The sequence below is a fragment of the Rhamphochromis longiceps genome, linkage group LG19, assembly GCF_057381845.1.
Source record: "Rhamphochromis longiceps isolate RC_006_pf linkage group LG19, R_longiceps_female_GT1.1, whole genome shotgun sequence".
Classification (NCBI taxonomy): domain Eukaryota; kingdom Metazoa; phylum Chordata; class Actinopteri; order Cichliformes; family Cichlidae; genus Rhamphochromis; species Rhamphochromis longiceps.
Window position 1 is genome coordinate 13,592,770 of NC_140575.1, and position 13,399 is coordinate 13,606,168.

At 43.0% G+C, this 13,399-nt stretch overlaps 2 protein-coding genes across 3 annotated transcripts; both read left to right on the top strand.

The window, feature by feature from the left end:
- The first annotated feature begins 1,341 nt into the window (after positions 1–1,341).
- On the top strand, positions 1,342–9,283 carry LOC146646383 (myotubularin-related protein 9). 2 transcript variants are annotated; one of them, XM_085391924.1, is made up of 11 exons: positions 1,342–1,860; positions 2,159–2,215; positions 2,651–2,759; positions 2,893–3,018; positions 4,715–4,888; positions 5,432–5,649; positions 5,724–5,885; positions 6,774–6,919; positions 7,178–7,394; positions 7,480–7,631; positions 7,778–9,283. In XM_085391924.1, the coding sequence occupies exons 1-11, from the start codon at positions 1,676–1,678 to the stop codon at positions 7,876–7,878; spliced, it is 1,647 nt and encodes a 548-aa protein (XP_085248050.1). In that variant the 5' UTR covers positions 1,342–1,675; the 3' UTR covers positions 7,879–9,283. The 2 variants fall into 2 exon arrangements, with proteins under 2 accessions (XP_085248050.1, XP_085248051.1); XM_085391925.1 differs by lacking the exon at positions 2,159–2,215 and having other exon boundaries at positions 7,778–9,281.
- A 154-nt stretch (positions 9,284–9,437) lies between these two features.
- tdh2 (L-threonine dehydrogenase 2) lies at positions 9,438–12,893 on the top strand. Its single transcript, XM_085391927.1, has 9 exons — positions 9,438–9,702; positions 9,831–10,034; positions 10,615–10,657; positions 10,742–10,812; positions 10,900–11,049; positions 11,142–11,314; positions 11,393–11,483; positions 11,566–11,835; positions 11,921–12,893. The coding sequence occupies exons 2-9, from the start codon at positions 9,845–9,847 to the stop codon at positions 12,064–12,066; spliced, it is 1,134 nt and encodes a 377-aa protein (XP_085248053.1). The 5' UTR covers positions 9,438–9,702; positions 9,831–9,844; the 3' UTR covers positions 12,067–12,893.
- The last annotated feature ends 506 nt before the right edge of the window (positions 12,894–13,399 follow it).

Sequence of the window (13,399 nt, forward strand, 5' to 3'; positions counted from 1 at the left end):
GAGCTCCATCTCAGACTCTACAGGCCCCAGTTAGCATGTTAAAGGTTAAAGTTCATGACAATAAAATTAGAAAAAGACAGAACACGTTGGCTTCTTTGGAAGGGTTGCCAGGAGAAAGCCTCCTCTCTAAAAATAACATGGCAGCACAGCTTAGGTTGGCAAAGTTGCAAATGAACAGTCCATAAGACTTCTGGAACAACATCCATTTGTTTGTCCATAACGCACAGCACCATGTTTGGAGACACCCAAACATAACTTATCAGCCCAAACCAATTATACCAACTGTGAGCATGGTGGTGGAAGTGTGCTGATTTGGGCACCTAGCAGTCACTGAGTCAACCGTGAGCTCCTCTGTATACCAATGCAGAATGAAATGTGGAGACATCTGTCCAACAGATAAAAATTGGCCAAAAAAAAAAAAAAAAAAAGCAAAAGAATTAATGTGCTGCAATGATCCAGTCAAAGTACAAAACTCAACCTGACTGAAAAGAGCTGAGCATGAATGAATTCCTGCAAACCTCAATGAGCTGAAGCAACGCTGTAAAGACGAGCGGGGCTAAAACTCTTCCACAATGATGTGACACATCGATAAAGTCAAACAGAAAACTGCCAGAGGTACTTCTACAAGCTTCTGAATCATGGAGGTGGAACCCACCATGACTGCATATAAAACTTACTGGATGCATATCTAAACTAGTTATTTTAGGCCTATGTTGGTCACTTTTTTCTTTCATTTTAAAACTTGTTTGTGGTGTGTTTTCTTGCATCAGTGTTCCTGTTTTTATTATTGTGGTTTATGCTGCATGAATTATATTCCCTGGGGCAAAATGTGTGTTTAAATGGATGGATGGGATAGGACAAAGCATCATATTTTCCACTTGGTTCAATAGCCCACACGTGGGTGCGCTGATACACTGTACTCTATGACGTTACGTTTACTCTTTACAATAAGGCTAGATACTTATTTATATATTTTACAGGTGACTTTATTTAATGCAAAACATCTCAAATTGCAAAATATAATGAAACTAGTCAAAGCTGAAAGTTGTAGGTTCAGTACCAGCTACACTTGTTCACACTGTAATGCATCGTAATACCAGCAAAGTGATACTGTGTCAATATTTTGTAGCTGACAGATTTCAATAGTTACACACAGCAAAAGCCAACTTGGCAGATGAGTTGTGATTGACGATTTTTTTGTGCTTGAGTATGGCGCCATCTAGTGACAACCTAATATACTACAGGTACTTCACAGTGGCTCTCTTCCCCCCCCCCCCCCCCCCTCTGCAGTGCGCACAAGTTGTGATAAGTGTCACTTCTCACTCACTGTCTCAGGAAACGTAGACTTCCGCCTTTTGTCGCCTAAAGCAGCACATTTTCCACTCCCACGGCAGTTAAGCTTAGCCAGCTGTGTGTGCAGAGGTGTAGCCACATAAGAGGACGACAATGTTCAGGAAAATATGAAGCTTCTTCTATTTATAGACTTCTTATCGCCAATCAAACAGAGCGCGGCTGCAACGCTGCCCAACCAGCTGTGCGTGCAGAGGAGGAAGCCCGCTTTCGTTTTCTTACAAGAGAGGCGAGGACGTGATTGAGGTGCTCGGCCACTTCTGTAGTTTAGAAAGTACAGAAACAAAGTTCTGCAGACGGACTTTGGGTGTTTGAAGGGGAGCTGATGGAGTTTGCTGAGCACATCAAGACGGCCAATGTGGAGGATGTTGTGCTCCGACAGCCGCTGCAACCCCCGAGCAGAGGAACCCTGTGCATCACCGGCCACCACCTGCTCTTCTCGGACAGGGAGGAGAGTGACTCCCGGCAGGTTTTATTGCTCCTTAGGAACATCGATGCCATTGAGAAAAGGTGAGGGAGGATTGAGATCAGAAAGGTGATAAGGAACCAGATCAAAAACGTGTCTTATAAGAAAAGTAACGAGTATCCTGCAAGAACAATGTCGCACTTTTCTCTATCTCAATTATTTTTTAATTGATTAAATTGATGATTAAATATTTGATGGTGGACTTGTGATTCTTAGAACTTATTTATTATGATTATAACTCGCATGATCAAACCAGTAATCACACTAATCAACACGAAACGGTGTGAACTTGCCGGTAATTCCTCTGATCTCTCATTCCTTCCTCAAATCTTTTTTAACCAGTGTGGAAAACCTTACGGGCTATTCCGGCTTCTTCTCTAATGCAAGCCACAGTGAAAGGTTGGACATCCTCTGTGTTGCCATGTCATGCTGTGTGCTGCTCTTGATGCAATTCTGAAGAAGTAACATTTCCCAACAAGATTAATGCAACGTTTTTTCCGTTTGCCACCCTCCACATGCTCAGAGCTGTGTACTGCTTGCAACTAACAGCTTTTTTTCTTCGTAGCTCTCTGAAACCTTTTGTTAGGTATTGCCACCCCCCCCCCCCCCCCCCCCCCACACACACACACACACACAACCTACCTGACTCGTTTTGCCCACTTTTTCTGCTGCAAGTCGAGCCTCATGCACCGCCATAGGCAATAAATGGGGCTCTTAGAGGGGGTGCATGTTTTCTTTTGTATAAGAATCATATATTTGTGTTTGTGTGTGTGTGTGTGTGTGTGTGTGTGTGTGTGTGTGTGTGTGTGTGTGTGTGTGTGTGTGTGTGTGTAGGATGTCTGGTTCATCTGGAACAATTACGATGAAGTGTAAAGATCTGCGTGTGCTCCAGCTTGACATCCCAGGCATGGAACAGTGTCTCAACATTGCACACTCTATCGAGGTACACAACTAATGCAACCTGAAACACACAGGCACAAGAAAATAACTGTTGGTCTTAGAGTAGCCTGCTATTTTTCTGCATATGTTTTTCACTTCTTTGCATGTATCGGTAATCTCTCTTTAACTTTCTGCAGACACTGTCCTGTCTGGACTGCGTGTCCGCAATGTACCCTTTCTTTTACCGACCTGTTGATCTCAGCCTGCCGGAGCAGTGGGGTCTCTCATCTCCTGAAATGCACTACAGTCAGATGAAGGAACTTGTAAGCAACATATAAAACTCTGTATGCTTGTTTTCTGCTGTAGATAATTTAATACTTGTAGACACAGACATTTTTCAGGTAACATTTTCCAATAATGTCCCTACAACCACATGACAGGAAAATGCCAGGGAAGTGTAGGGGTCGGGATTCAGGATATCCTTCTTGCTTAGCTTTCATTTGTTTTCCCCTTAACTTCAGAATGTGTTGCACACAGCTTGAATTCATGTATAACACACCAACGTCTTCCCGTGGGAATGGCATGTTGCTATGGTGAAGGGTCGCAGCTGAGGGCAGCATTTTTGCATGTGTTTTACAGACACAAAATTCCCAGAACATGTAGGATATCTGTGCTTTTAACCAGACCAGCCTGAGTAGTGTTTTTCACCCATGATAAAGTGGCTGGAATTTGCAAGTCCCAATTATTTCTCTCCCACCGACTCTTTCCATCACGACAGGAGCTGAGCTGTTCTGTCTAGTTATAAACTACGAGCTTCAACCATTCTTACAGAGTTTTTAAGAATACCTTTTACAATTTAGGGAACTTGATGATTAAGTTTCTTTGATAAAATTAAGAAAAGTGAGAAAGTTGTTATAGCGGTAAGGCAAACAGAGCTATAGTGATTTAACTTAGCCTGATACATTATAGGAGAATTCTTCAACAGCAATGATGGTGAAAGAAGCGTGACACCTTACTTTGGCGCAGACCGGTGATTTGATGCACGGTTTCTATGGATTTATGTCATTGTGATGTTTCAAATAAGAGTGCAGGGATGTTTTAGGATAGTTGCTGAGTGGCTTCCAGAAGGACTTTAGTTTAGCTTAGTTTACAAAAACATTAGAAGTAGCTGTAAACAGCTGATCTGGCGCCCTGCAAGGGTAAGAATCAGTGAGCTTCAGAAGCAACATTTCTGAAGCTCACTGATTACTATGCTGTCTTTTTTTGATTTTACCTGTTTTTATAGGCAGGCTCCTCTGGTCACCAACCTCACAGTGCCAAAAAGACTTAAAAAGACTTAAAAAGAGACATGCCCCACGTTAGGTTTTGTGCACATTAAGGAAAGCAGATATTCAGTAGAGGTCTTTGAAAAGGAGCTTTCTTTACTTGGGAGAGAGCCGAGCTACTGTTTACAGTACTTATGCTTAAGTAACCAGCTGGTTAGAGTACATTTTTATTTGTTATATTGAGGAAATGGTACCTATTCATGAGGTTAACCGATTAGAATCAAGTTCCACAATTTGGGTTTTCAGGACTGCACCTAATCAGGTGTGGGTACTACTGAGAAAACATGTCCCTAAAAGAGGCCACACAGGAGTGATCCTGCAGTCTGGACATGAAGAAAGGTTCAGATCTCCCTAAAATCATCCCTGAGTTCATCAACTGGAAAACAGTCTGTCCAGCAGTAGTCATGGTCTTTTATTTTTCTTAATCTCTTACTAAGAAATCAAATAAGCCATAATAGGGCAGTTGTTATTAATTAAAGATCCACTAAGGATTAGCTTGGAGCATAAGCACACGCTTTATGCAAAATAAAAATAATGAGACTTTCCTCACCTATGAACTGGACTACTCCCAGTCCAGCTCAGCTCAAAGTCCCCTGTGACTTTAGCAACCGGGAGGTTAGCATGAATAATAACAGGTTACTTGATACTAAAGCTCACATTTTCCTTTATCGCCTTCTCTCTCACTTTTTTTCAGTATGAGAAGTGGAGACTGAGCACCGTGAACAGAGATTACTCGGTTTGTCCCTCCTACCCTCCGGCAGTCATCGTCCCAAAAAGCATAGACGACGACACACTGAAAAAAGCAGCCAAATTCAGACAGGGAGGACGTTTCCCTGTTCTCTGCTACTACCACAAGAAGAACGGCATGGTGAGGTGATTTAGTGTTCACTTTTAGTGTCACGGTTTGTGGCAGAATGGCTAAAAGCAATATAAAATGTCCAAAAAGTCCAAACATGAACAGAAAACATCCGAGGAAACAAACAATCCAACGACTAACACAGGAGAGACAGGGGGACAATATATAGTCGAAGGAAGTGGGAACGGCTGAGGACAAGACACGGGTGAAGAGAATCAAGACACAGGATAAAATATAACTGACTACCAAAATAAAAGAACTGATTTGCTGAACATGGTGAGCTTGACACAGGAGGATAGACCAGTACTCAGAGGAAAGAGAGTGAAACTAACATTCATAAAACCAGTGAACAGAAGAAAACTGTCAGAAAACTGCAACACTTGAAACCAGGAAGCCATAGAGAAACTCATTCGATAATGATACAAAATACAAGAGAGCCAAAATCAAAGCAATCACACGAAAATAAAAGAATTTAAAGTCCCAAATTTAAAAAACTGTTATGGTTAAGGCTACACATTTGACTGAACATTGTTAACAGGATGAAAAATGTTGTAGGTCATCATGCGCAGCAGTCAGCCGCTGCTAGGAGCCAATAGGAAGCGCTGCAAGGAAGATGAGCTGCTCCTCCAGGCTGTGATTGAGGGTTCGGACAAAGGCTACATAATTGACACTCGCTCCATGCAGCAGGCTCAACAGGCCAGGATGACAGGTGGAGGGTTTGAGTCTAAATCGTTCTACGACCGCTGGAAGAGATTTCACAGACAGATGGAAAGGTGTGTTTGCTGACTGTCTGATAATACTGATTTGTCAAACTTGCTTCGCTACACACTGCCTCATATGTGTGCAGGGGTAAAGCTCTCCAGGAGAGCCTAATTAAACTGGTGGAGGCTTGTGGTGATGAGTCCAACAACATGGACCGCTGGCTCAGTAAGCTGGAGAATTCAAAGTGGCTGTCGCACGTCCAAAATGCTCTTTCTACTGCCGGCCTGCTGGTGGAGTGTGTGGAGAGGTATGAATAACACCCACACTCTTATGACTTGGAAAACTTTATGGTAATATCTTGTGACTAATTCAATTTTATCTGGAAAGTACCAATTTACAGCAACTCCCATCTCAATGTGCTTTTTATTGTAAAGACTCTATAATATTAGAGAGAAAACCCACCGAGGATCAGCACTTTGTGACAGTGGGGAGGAAGAAATTACTTTTAACAGGAACAGAGCTCGGACATAATCAGGATCAGGGACAGGCAGCTATCTGCCTTGACTGCTCTAACTCTAAGCTTAGTCTTTAAACTTTCCTTTTTGCTAAAGCATATAGTTAGGGCTGGATCAGGTGACCCTGAATCCTCCCTTAGTTATGCTGCAATAAGTGTAAGCTGCTGGGGGATTCCCATGATGCACTGGGCTTTTCTTCTTCACTCACTGTGTTAATAGACCTCTCTGCACTGAATAATACTTGTTATTAATCTCTTTCTCTCTTCCACATTATGTCTTTATCCTGTTTTTCTTCTCTCTCCTCAACCAATCACAGCAGATGGCCCCGCCCCTCCCTCAGCCTGGTTCTGTTGGAGGTTTCTTCCTGTTAAAAGGGAGTTTTTCCTTCCCACTGTCGCCAAAGTGCTTGCTCATACGGGGTCATGTGATTGTTTGGCTTTTCTCTGTATGTATTATTGTAGGGTCTACCTTACAGTACAAAGCGCCTTGAGGTGACTGTTGTTTTGATTTGGCGCTCTATAAGTAAAATTGAATTGAATTGAATGTAGACACAAGGAAGTGAGGGCAAGTCAACAACCACTTGTTTTAAATCTTGAAGAAACAGAAAGAAGGCCATAACTGTCTTCCTTACACACAGGTTTGTTTTTCTTGTACATGTTAATGAGTGTTGTTTCTTCCAGGGATGGCCATTCTGTTCTTGTTCACGGCTCTGAAGGGACAGACTGCTCTTTGCTCATCAGCACTCTGGCTCAGCTCATCATGGATCCATGCTGCCGCACAGTGGAGGGCTTCTTGGGACTGCTGGAGAGAGAGTGGATACAGGCGCGTGCCAGGTTTTAAGTCGGGGAGGATTACAAAGAATTTTAAATGTCTTTTTTTCTTGATTTGCTCCCATAAATGTTGTCGAGAATCCAAAGAAATGCATTGTAACATCGGGGATCTCTGTCTACTTCTGACACGAGTTTCCAAACAAGCGGTGAGCTTTTAAAAATAGAAGCACACCCAGCGACTACAGGACTGAGCCTATCTGTTGCCACAAAATTAGATCCTAAAAGCTGACACGTGTTTGTGTGTTTGCAGGCAGGACACCCGTTCCAGCAGCGATGCGCTCACTCAGCTTACTCCCATGCTCGTCTCCAGCAGGAGTCTCCGGTGTTCCTGCTGCTGCTGGACTGCGTGTGGCAGCTTTGGCGGCAGTTCCCCTTGGCTCTGGGCTTCTCTGAGGCGCTGCTCCTGCGACTGGCGACTGAAGTTTATGCCTCGGATTATGGCACCTTTCTGTGTAACAGTGATCAGGAAAGGTCAGTTTTTTCTACATATTTAAAGATTGCTGCCGAGTGTCTTCATTTCAAACTAAGATTCACACTTTGTTTGCCCTTCAATCAGGTGTGCCTTGGAAGTAAAGGAAAGGACTCACTGCTTGTTCCGGGCTCTGCTAAGGCCCACGGAGAGGGATTACTACTCTAACCCCCTGTATGAACGCACTGAGCTAGCAATCTGGCCCTCAGTTCATCCTCAGTCCCTGCAGCTCTGGAAAGGTGAGCTTTGCCCTGCACTTGTTTTCAGACCTCATCTTTTTTAGCCTTTAATGTAATTGCAGTGTTGCTGTTCTGAGCTTATGTTGTTACCGCTTTAGTTTAGTTTAAGTGTTGGTGCTCACTCTGCCCCGCTGTCTAACCCTCAGGCTATTTTTTGAGGTGGACCCAGCAGGTTCGTCACCTTGAAGAGGCTCAGGAGGAAATCAGGAACATGGTCATTGAGTGGGGGAAGTTAGCACGCAGCTGATGCCTCGTTCGTGTGAATGAGGTGGGATCACATGGTTCCAAGGAGTTAAAACAAAATACCTGATTTTGATTTGACCTGTCGCCTTCAAGGTTGCCCGCTGGGCACTTCTGGACTGTTTTCGCCCTGGCTGAAACTTGTAGATCACTCTGAACCTGGAAGTCCCATTCTTATTGCACACCATGGATTTAAAAACGTCTATGCCAGTATGATCCAGCTTTTATTAAAGATACTTACCTGTGAAGAGGACAGTGTACCAGACCAAACAGCAGACTCCACAGTGTTCCAGTCAGGTGAGGAGTGTGAGTGCGTTGAAAAGGCAAGACGATCTTCATGTTCCTCCCTTAGAATGATATTCAAGTTGTAGGCTCACGATTTTAGATGTGTTCCAACACGCATCACATTCAGAAATGTGCAGGGGGCAGAAGAATTCGATGAGGATTAGACTGACTTGGACAAAACCGTTAGATTTTGGATACATGTCTAAATTCACCTGTTTCACAAAGCTGTGGATACCCATTGTTAGAGATGTTAAGCAGGAAAATGGCACACTGAATTGTAACTAAAATGTTTTTCAAAGAAGGAAAAATCACCAACAGTGAAGCTGTCCAACCACTCAGCTCTGTTTACCGCAGTGGAAAATCTTAGTCTTTTTGAAGACGTGTGAAGACTTGCCTTCAAAACGGCAGTAAAGACGTAACAGTATAGAGTATATGAAGTGTCCCTCCTACCTCAGTCAGACTCAGACCAGTTTAGCAGAACAAACAGAAATGGCTGGCGTCCTCGATGTTTTATATTTAGACAGGATCTTAAAACCGCAGCGGTCCGGAGGTGACACAAACTTGAGAGAAAGATCAGCTAAATTTAAATTAGGTGCTTTTTATTGACAGAGTTGCAGAACTTTGTGATCCTACCTTGTGTGAATTAGAGAAGATGAACCTGATGAATGTTAACAATATGCAATGCCTAATGTGTTTTAATGTACAGTATTTTTTACACTTGCATAAAAGTTTTCTTACAAAAAATGTGGTGCTTGTGTGATTTTAATACACTAGGCTTGTGTTTCGGTCTAGCATTTTCATATATATTTATCCCATATTGTGTTAAATAATGATTGATGTTACTCTGATTTCTCTTTTCTAACCTGTATGCTAAGATAGCCTGACTGCCTTATGACTATAGATTTACATTTACTAGACTGAAGCAGGAGTACCTTTACAGCTCCCCATGCATCACTATGAACAGGCATATTTCACCAACATGTCTAAGTGATTCCTTCAGAACTCTGGAGCTGTTAAATACAGAGGACAAAACTTGCCAAAGCTTTGTTATTTTTCCAGTGTTTAGCATAATTGCAAAGGGATAATGATTTCATGATATGTATTCACTCATAAATATTATGAATAGAAGTCAGCTGTATAACAGACACACCTCCCAGTCCTGTTAAGCTCAGCTAAACACTCTTCACAATGCAAATCCCTGTGCACAGCAAGTCAGCATGTTTGCACACACGTTGCTTTGCACGCTGGAGACTGTAGTCCTGCTCAGTCAGGAGCCACAAGCCCTGGTGATTACACAAAGTGGAGAAGAACCACATAGCCCAGCATGACTTAACGCACCTGCTTATTTATCCAGCTTGACTGGGTGAACTGAAACGGTGACCAATGGGCTGGTAATCTTTTTGATTCTCACCCCTAAATGCTGTCTTATCAGCTCTTATTTTATAGATTAGTTTAGTGGACTAGTTGTGAATTCACTGTTACATCTGCTGCTTGTGGAACAAGAATCATCTGCCTGGGATTCTTTTTCTAAATCATAAGGACACAGGTAATACATTTCCCCCTTTTTTAAAACATTTCGAAACATCTTGTTTGTGTCCAGGTGTCATTCAAGAGATTTTAAAGGGTTTGGTGTAATATATTTGCTCTGCTTAAGTTTGGTGTAACTTTGTCAAGGACTGCTCCTGGACATGAAACCGGGTGTGCGGGTCTGTGTGCCCTCTGCGGCGGTGCTGGGCCTGTTTTGCCGAGGCTGTCTCAGCAGGTCGCGGAGCTGGCCCGGCCGCAGCTTCAGTTCCACCTCCAGGGAGATGAGCAGGTGGAACAGCCAGGACACCAGCCCCCCATCTCCTCAGGAAAACGTGCGCGTGCTCATCACAGGTGATGCAAATTTCCATCCATCATTAACGCACAATAGTTGCTTGTGTGTGACGTCGATGTATTCAGGAAAGGACTTTTCCACAGTTGCCCAAACACTGAGCCTGGGAAGCTGCCATTGTTTTCTACCACTTTCACTGCGCTGCCTCTGTTCTGAATTGTTGTGAGAGAGAATGAGTCGGATCGTTTCCAAGCAGAGCCCCAGTTTCAGATCAAATCAAGTGTAGAAATATGATAATGAAGAATTCGTTTTACTGGAGTATCAGTGTGAAATGCTACAAACATGTGCTGCAGGGTTTTTTGAGTTGTGTTCACTTTGCTCCAACAGCGGGAGCCCATTTTGATTCATCACAATAGAGTGTGTACAGACAGTGCTAGTGAAATAAAAGGGCCAATGGGTGACTGTGGGGAGAATAATAGCCTGCTGTCACTTTTTGTCCTAGGATCAACAAACAAAAAGCTTTATTCATCTGAAAGTGAAAACCAACAACATGGATTTTACTTTTATCGATTTACCAGTCTTCCACAAATACAGATTATCTGTGTGCACAGGTAGAAAGCTAACGCCTGCCTTTGTCTGCAGGTGGGCTTGGGCAGTTAGGTGTGGGACTTGCACAGATGCTGAGGTGAGATTGTAGAAATTCCTGAGTTCTTGAAACTTGCTAAAAGGTTTGAAGTTTAAATATCATCATACTTTTGTTAATGTCTAGAAAACAGTATGGAAGGGACAATGTAATCCTGTCAGACATCAAGAAGCCTCCACCTCACGTTTACGCCAATGGTATGTAAAATCTAATTCAAGTATGCATATTACTTTAAAAGTTACCGATTACTTTACTTTTTTTCTGGCATCACTGTTGTTTTTTAGGCCCGTTTGTATACGCTGATGTTTTGGACTACAAACACCTCCGAGAACTTATTGTAAACAATCGCGTCACTTGGCTGGTCCACTACAGCGCTCTGCTTAGTGCTGTGGGTGAGGCTAATGTGGCTTTGGCACGAAAGATCAACATCACAGGTCTGCTTGAACATGCACATCCTTTACACATAACCAGGTTTTAAGGAACAATCAGGGTTGAACTCGTGCTCTCTTCTTTTCTGCCCATCCAGGCCTACATAATGTGCTGGACTTGGCCTTAGAGAACTGTTTGCGCCTCTTTGTCCCCAGCACTATTGGGGCATTTGGTCCCTCTTCTCCACGTGACCCGGCCCCTGACCTCTGTGTTCAAAGACCTCGAACCATCTACGGCGTGTCTAAAGTGCATGGTGAACTGATGGGGGAGGTAAAATGTTTTTTGTACACGTGCTTACAGAGACGCCTGTGACTCCATTTCATTTTCAATCAGCTTCTCTTTCTTTAGTATCTCCATCATAAATACGGCTTGGACTTCCGCTGCCTGCGTTACCCTGGAGTGATATCAGTTAACACACCTCCTGGTGGTGGAACTACAGGTATTACCTGTGTGTGTTGTGCAAATGTACTCCAATCCATTGGATGTCATAGACTAAGTGCTCCGGACCTCTGTCTTCGCAGACTACGCTGTTCAGATCTTCCATGATGCTCTCAGCACAGGTCACCATGAGTGCTACCTGCGACCCGACACCCGTCTTCCCATGATGCATATCTCTGACTGCCACCGTGCCACGGTAGAGTTCATGCAGGCTCCAGAGTGCCAGCTGTCACTGCGCACCTACAACATAGCTGCCATGAGCTTCACCCCTGAAGAGGTGGCCCAAGAAATCCGCAAGCATCTCCCTCACCTCAAGGTCACCTACAATCCTGACACTGTCCGCCAGACCATTGGTATGGTATCTTTTTGTTTTTAAACCACTGGTTGGACTGATAATAAACCAATATAAAACTAAATTGTCCTTGCTGGTTTTTGCAGCAGACAGCTGGCCTGTAAGATTTGATGACACCAATGCCAGGAGAGACTGGGGCTGGGCGCCAGCCTTCGGGCTTGAGGAGTTGGTGTCGGACATGCTCCGCTCCATCCGAGACAAGAGGACCAGCGAGGGTTTGCCAGTCAGCTAGCAAAACCTGCTGCACCAAGACTAACCAATGCCCTACCTACCACTGACTTTTCTTCAGTCTACATTTACCAACAGCACACTTTGTTTTACTTCACTTTTACAAATTGTCAACCAGTATCATCTGTTTGTCTGGAGCATTGCTGCACCGTGCCAGGGACTGATTGTAAAATGGAAATTCTCAGTCATAACCTCTTTATATTCAGTGGAAAGTGAGATGTCAAACACGTGCACACACACACACATGCACACACACAGACACACACACACTTCAGTCTTTTCAGGGAATCAGATGCTGTCAAACCTTCTCTTCATCTTTGTGGTTTTTATTGTTCTCATGGTATAAGCATCACTTTACACATGGGCATGTTGCCTCAGGTGGAACAGAAACATTTCTTAAGCTTTAAAGAGTTTCAGATGTTGATCACATGCATGAGCACACCAGCGTGTTTCAGCGTCTGTTACAATATCTAACACAATATGGACAAGTTCCACGTGTAGAACAACAAATCTGTTGGACATTTTGAATCCAGGATCATCTGGAATGACTGACTCAGTTGACTTTGGACTGTAATGAAAAATCATGTATCCTGGCTGTTTTGTAAAGCACTCTTTTATAATATAGGCTATCAAACGAAACTCACAGTATATACAACCGCACTACCTTTGCCGTGGCACAGAACAGGAAGCCTTTACTTTTTTGCCAGCGGTGTGATTACAAATATGAATGAGTAACAGTATCAAATGAGGCCGTATTTACTTAGGAAAACAATATATTAAAAATGCTGTGTACTTTGAATCAGACCTTTAATAATAAAAATGTTATTTACCCAAAGAGCATTGAATACCGTACGCTGCCAAAGTTTCTTTTTTCTGTGTCGTTTTTGCATCCAAAACACCCGATCAGCTTAAAAACAAGAACGCTATAAAATGAAAAATGTAACTTCTATTTAAGAAATAGTTAAAGTTGTCTCATATGCTTTCATTCTCTAATTTGTTTGAGTAACATATACAAAATTAAGGTATTCACCAGCCACTTTGTTAGGTACACCTGTTCTAAATATCTAACTAGCCAATCACACCGATTAAGGCATGTAGAAACAGTCCAGATAGTCTGCTGGAGTTCAAACCAAGCATCTGACTGGGGAAGAAACATGATTTAAGACACTTTAAATTGTTATTTTCAGACTGGCTAGATTTTCCAACACAGCCATTTCTAGGATTTACAGAAGTCTAAAAAAGAGAAAATATCAAGAGAGTGGCCGCTCAGGTGAAAATCTAGCGAACAGGAAGGCAACAGTAAATTAAACAAAACAAAACAAAACAAAAGAAGTTAT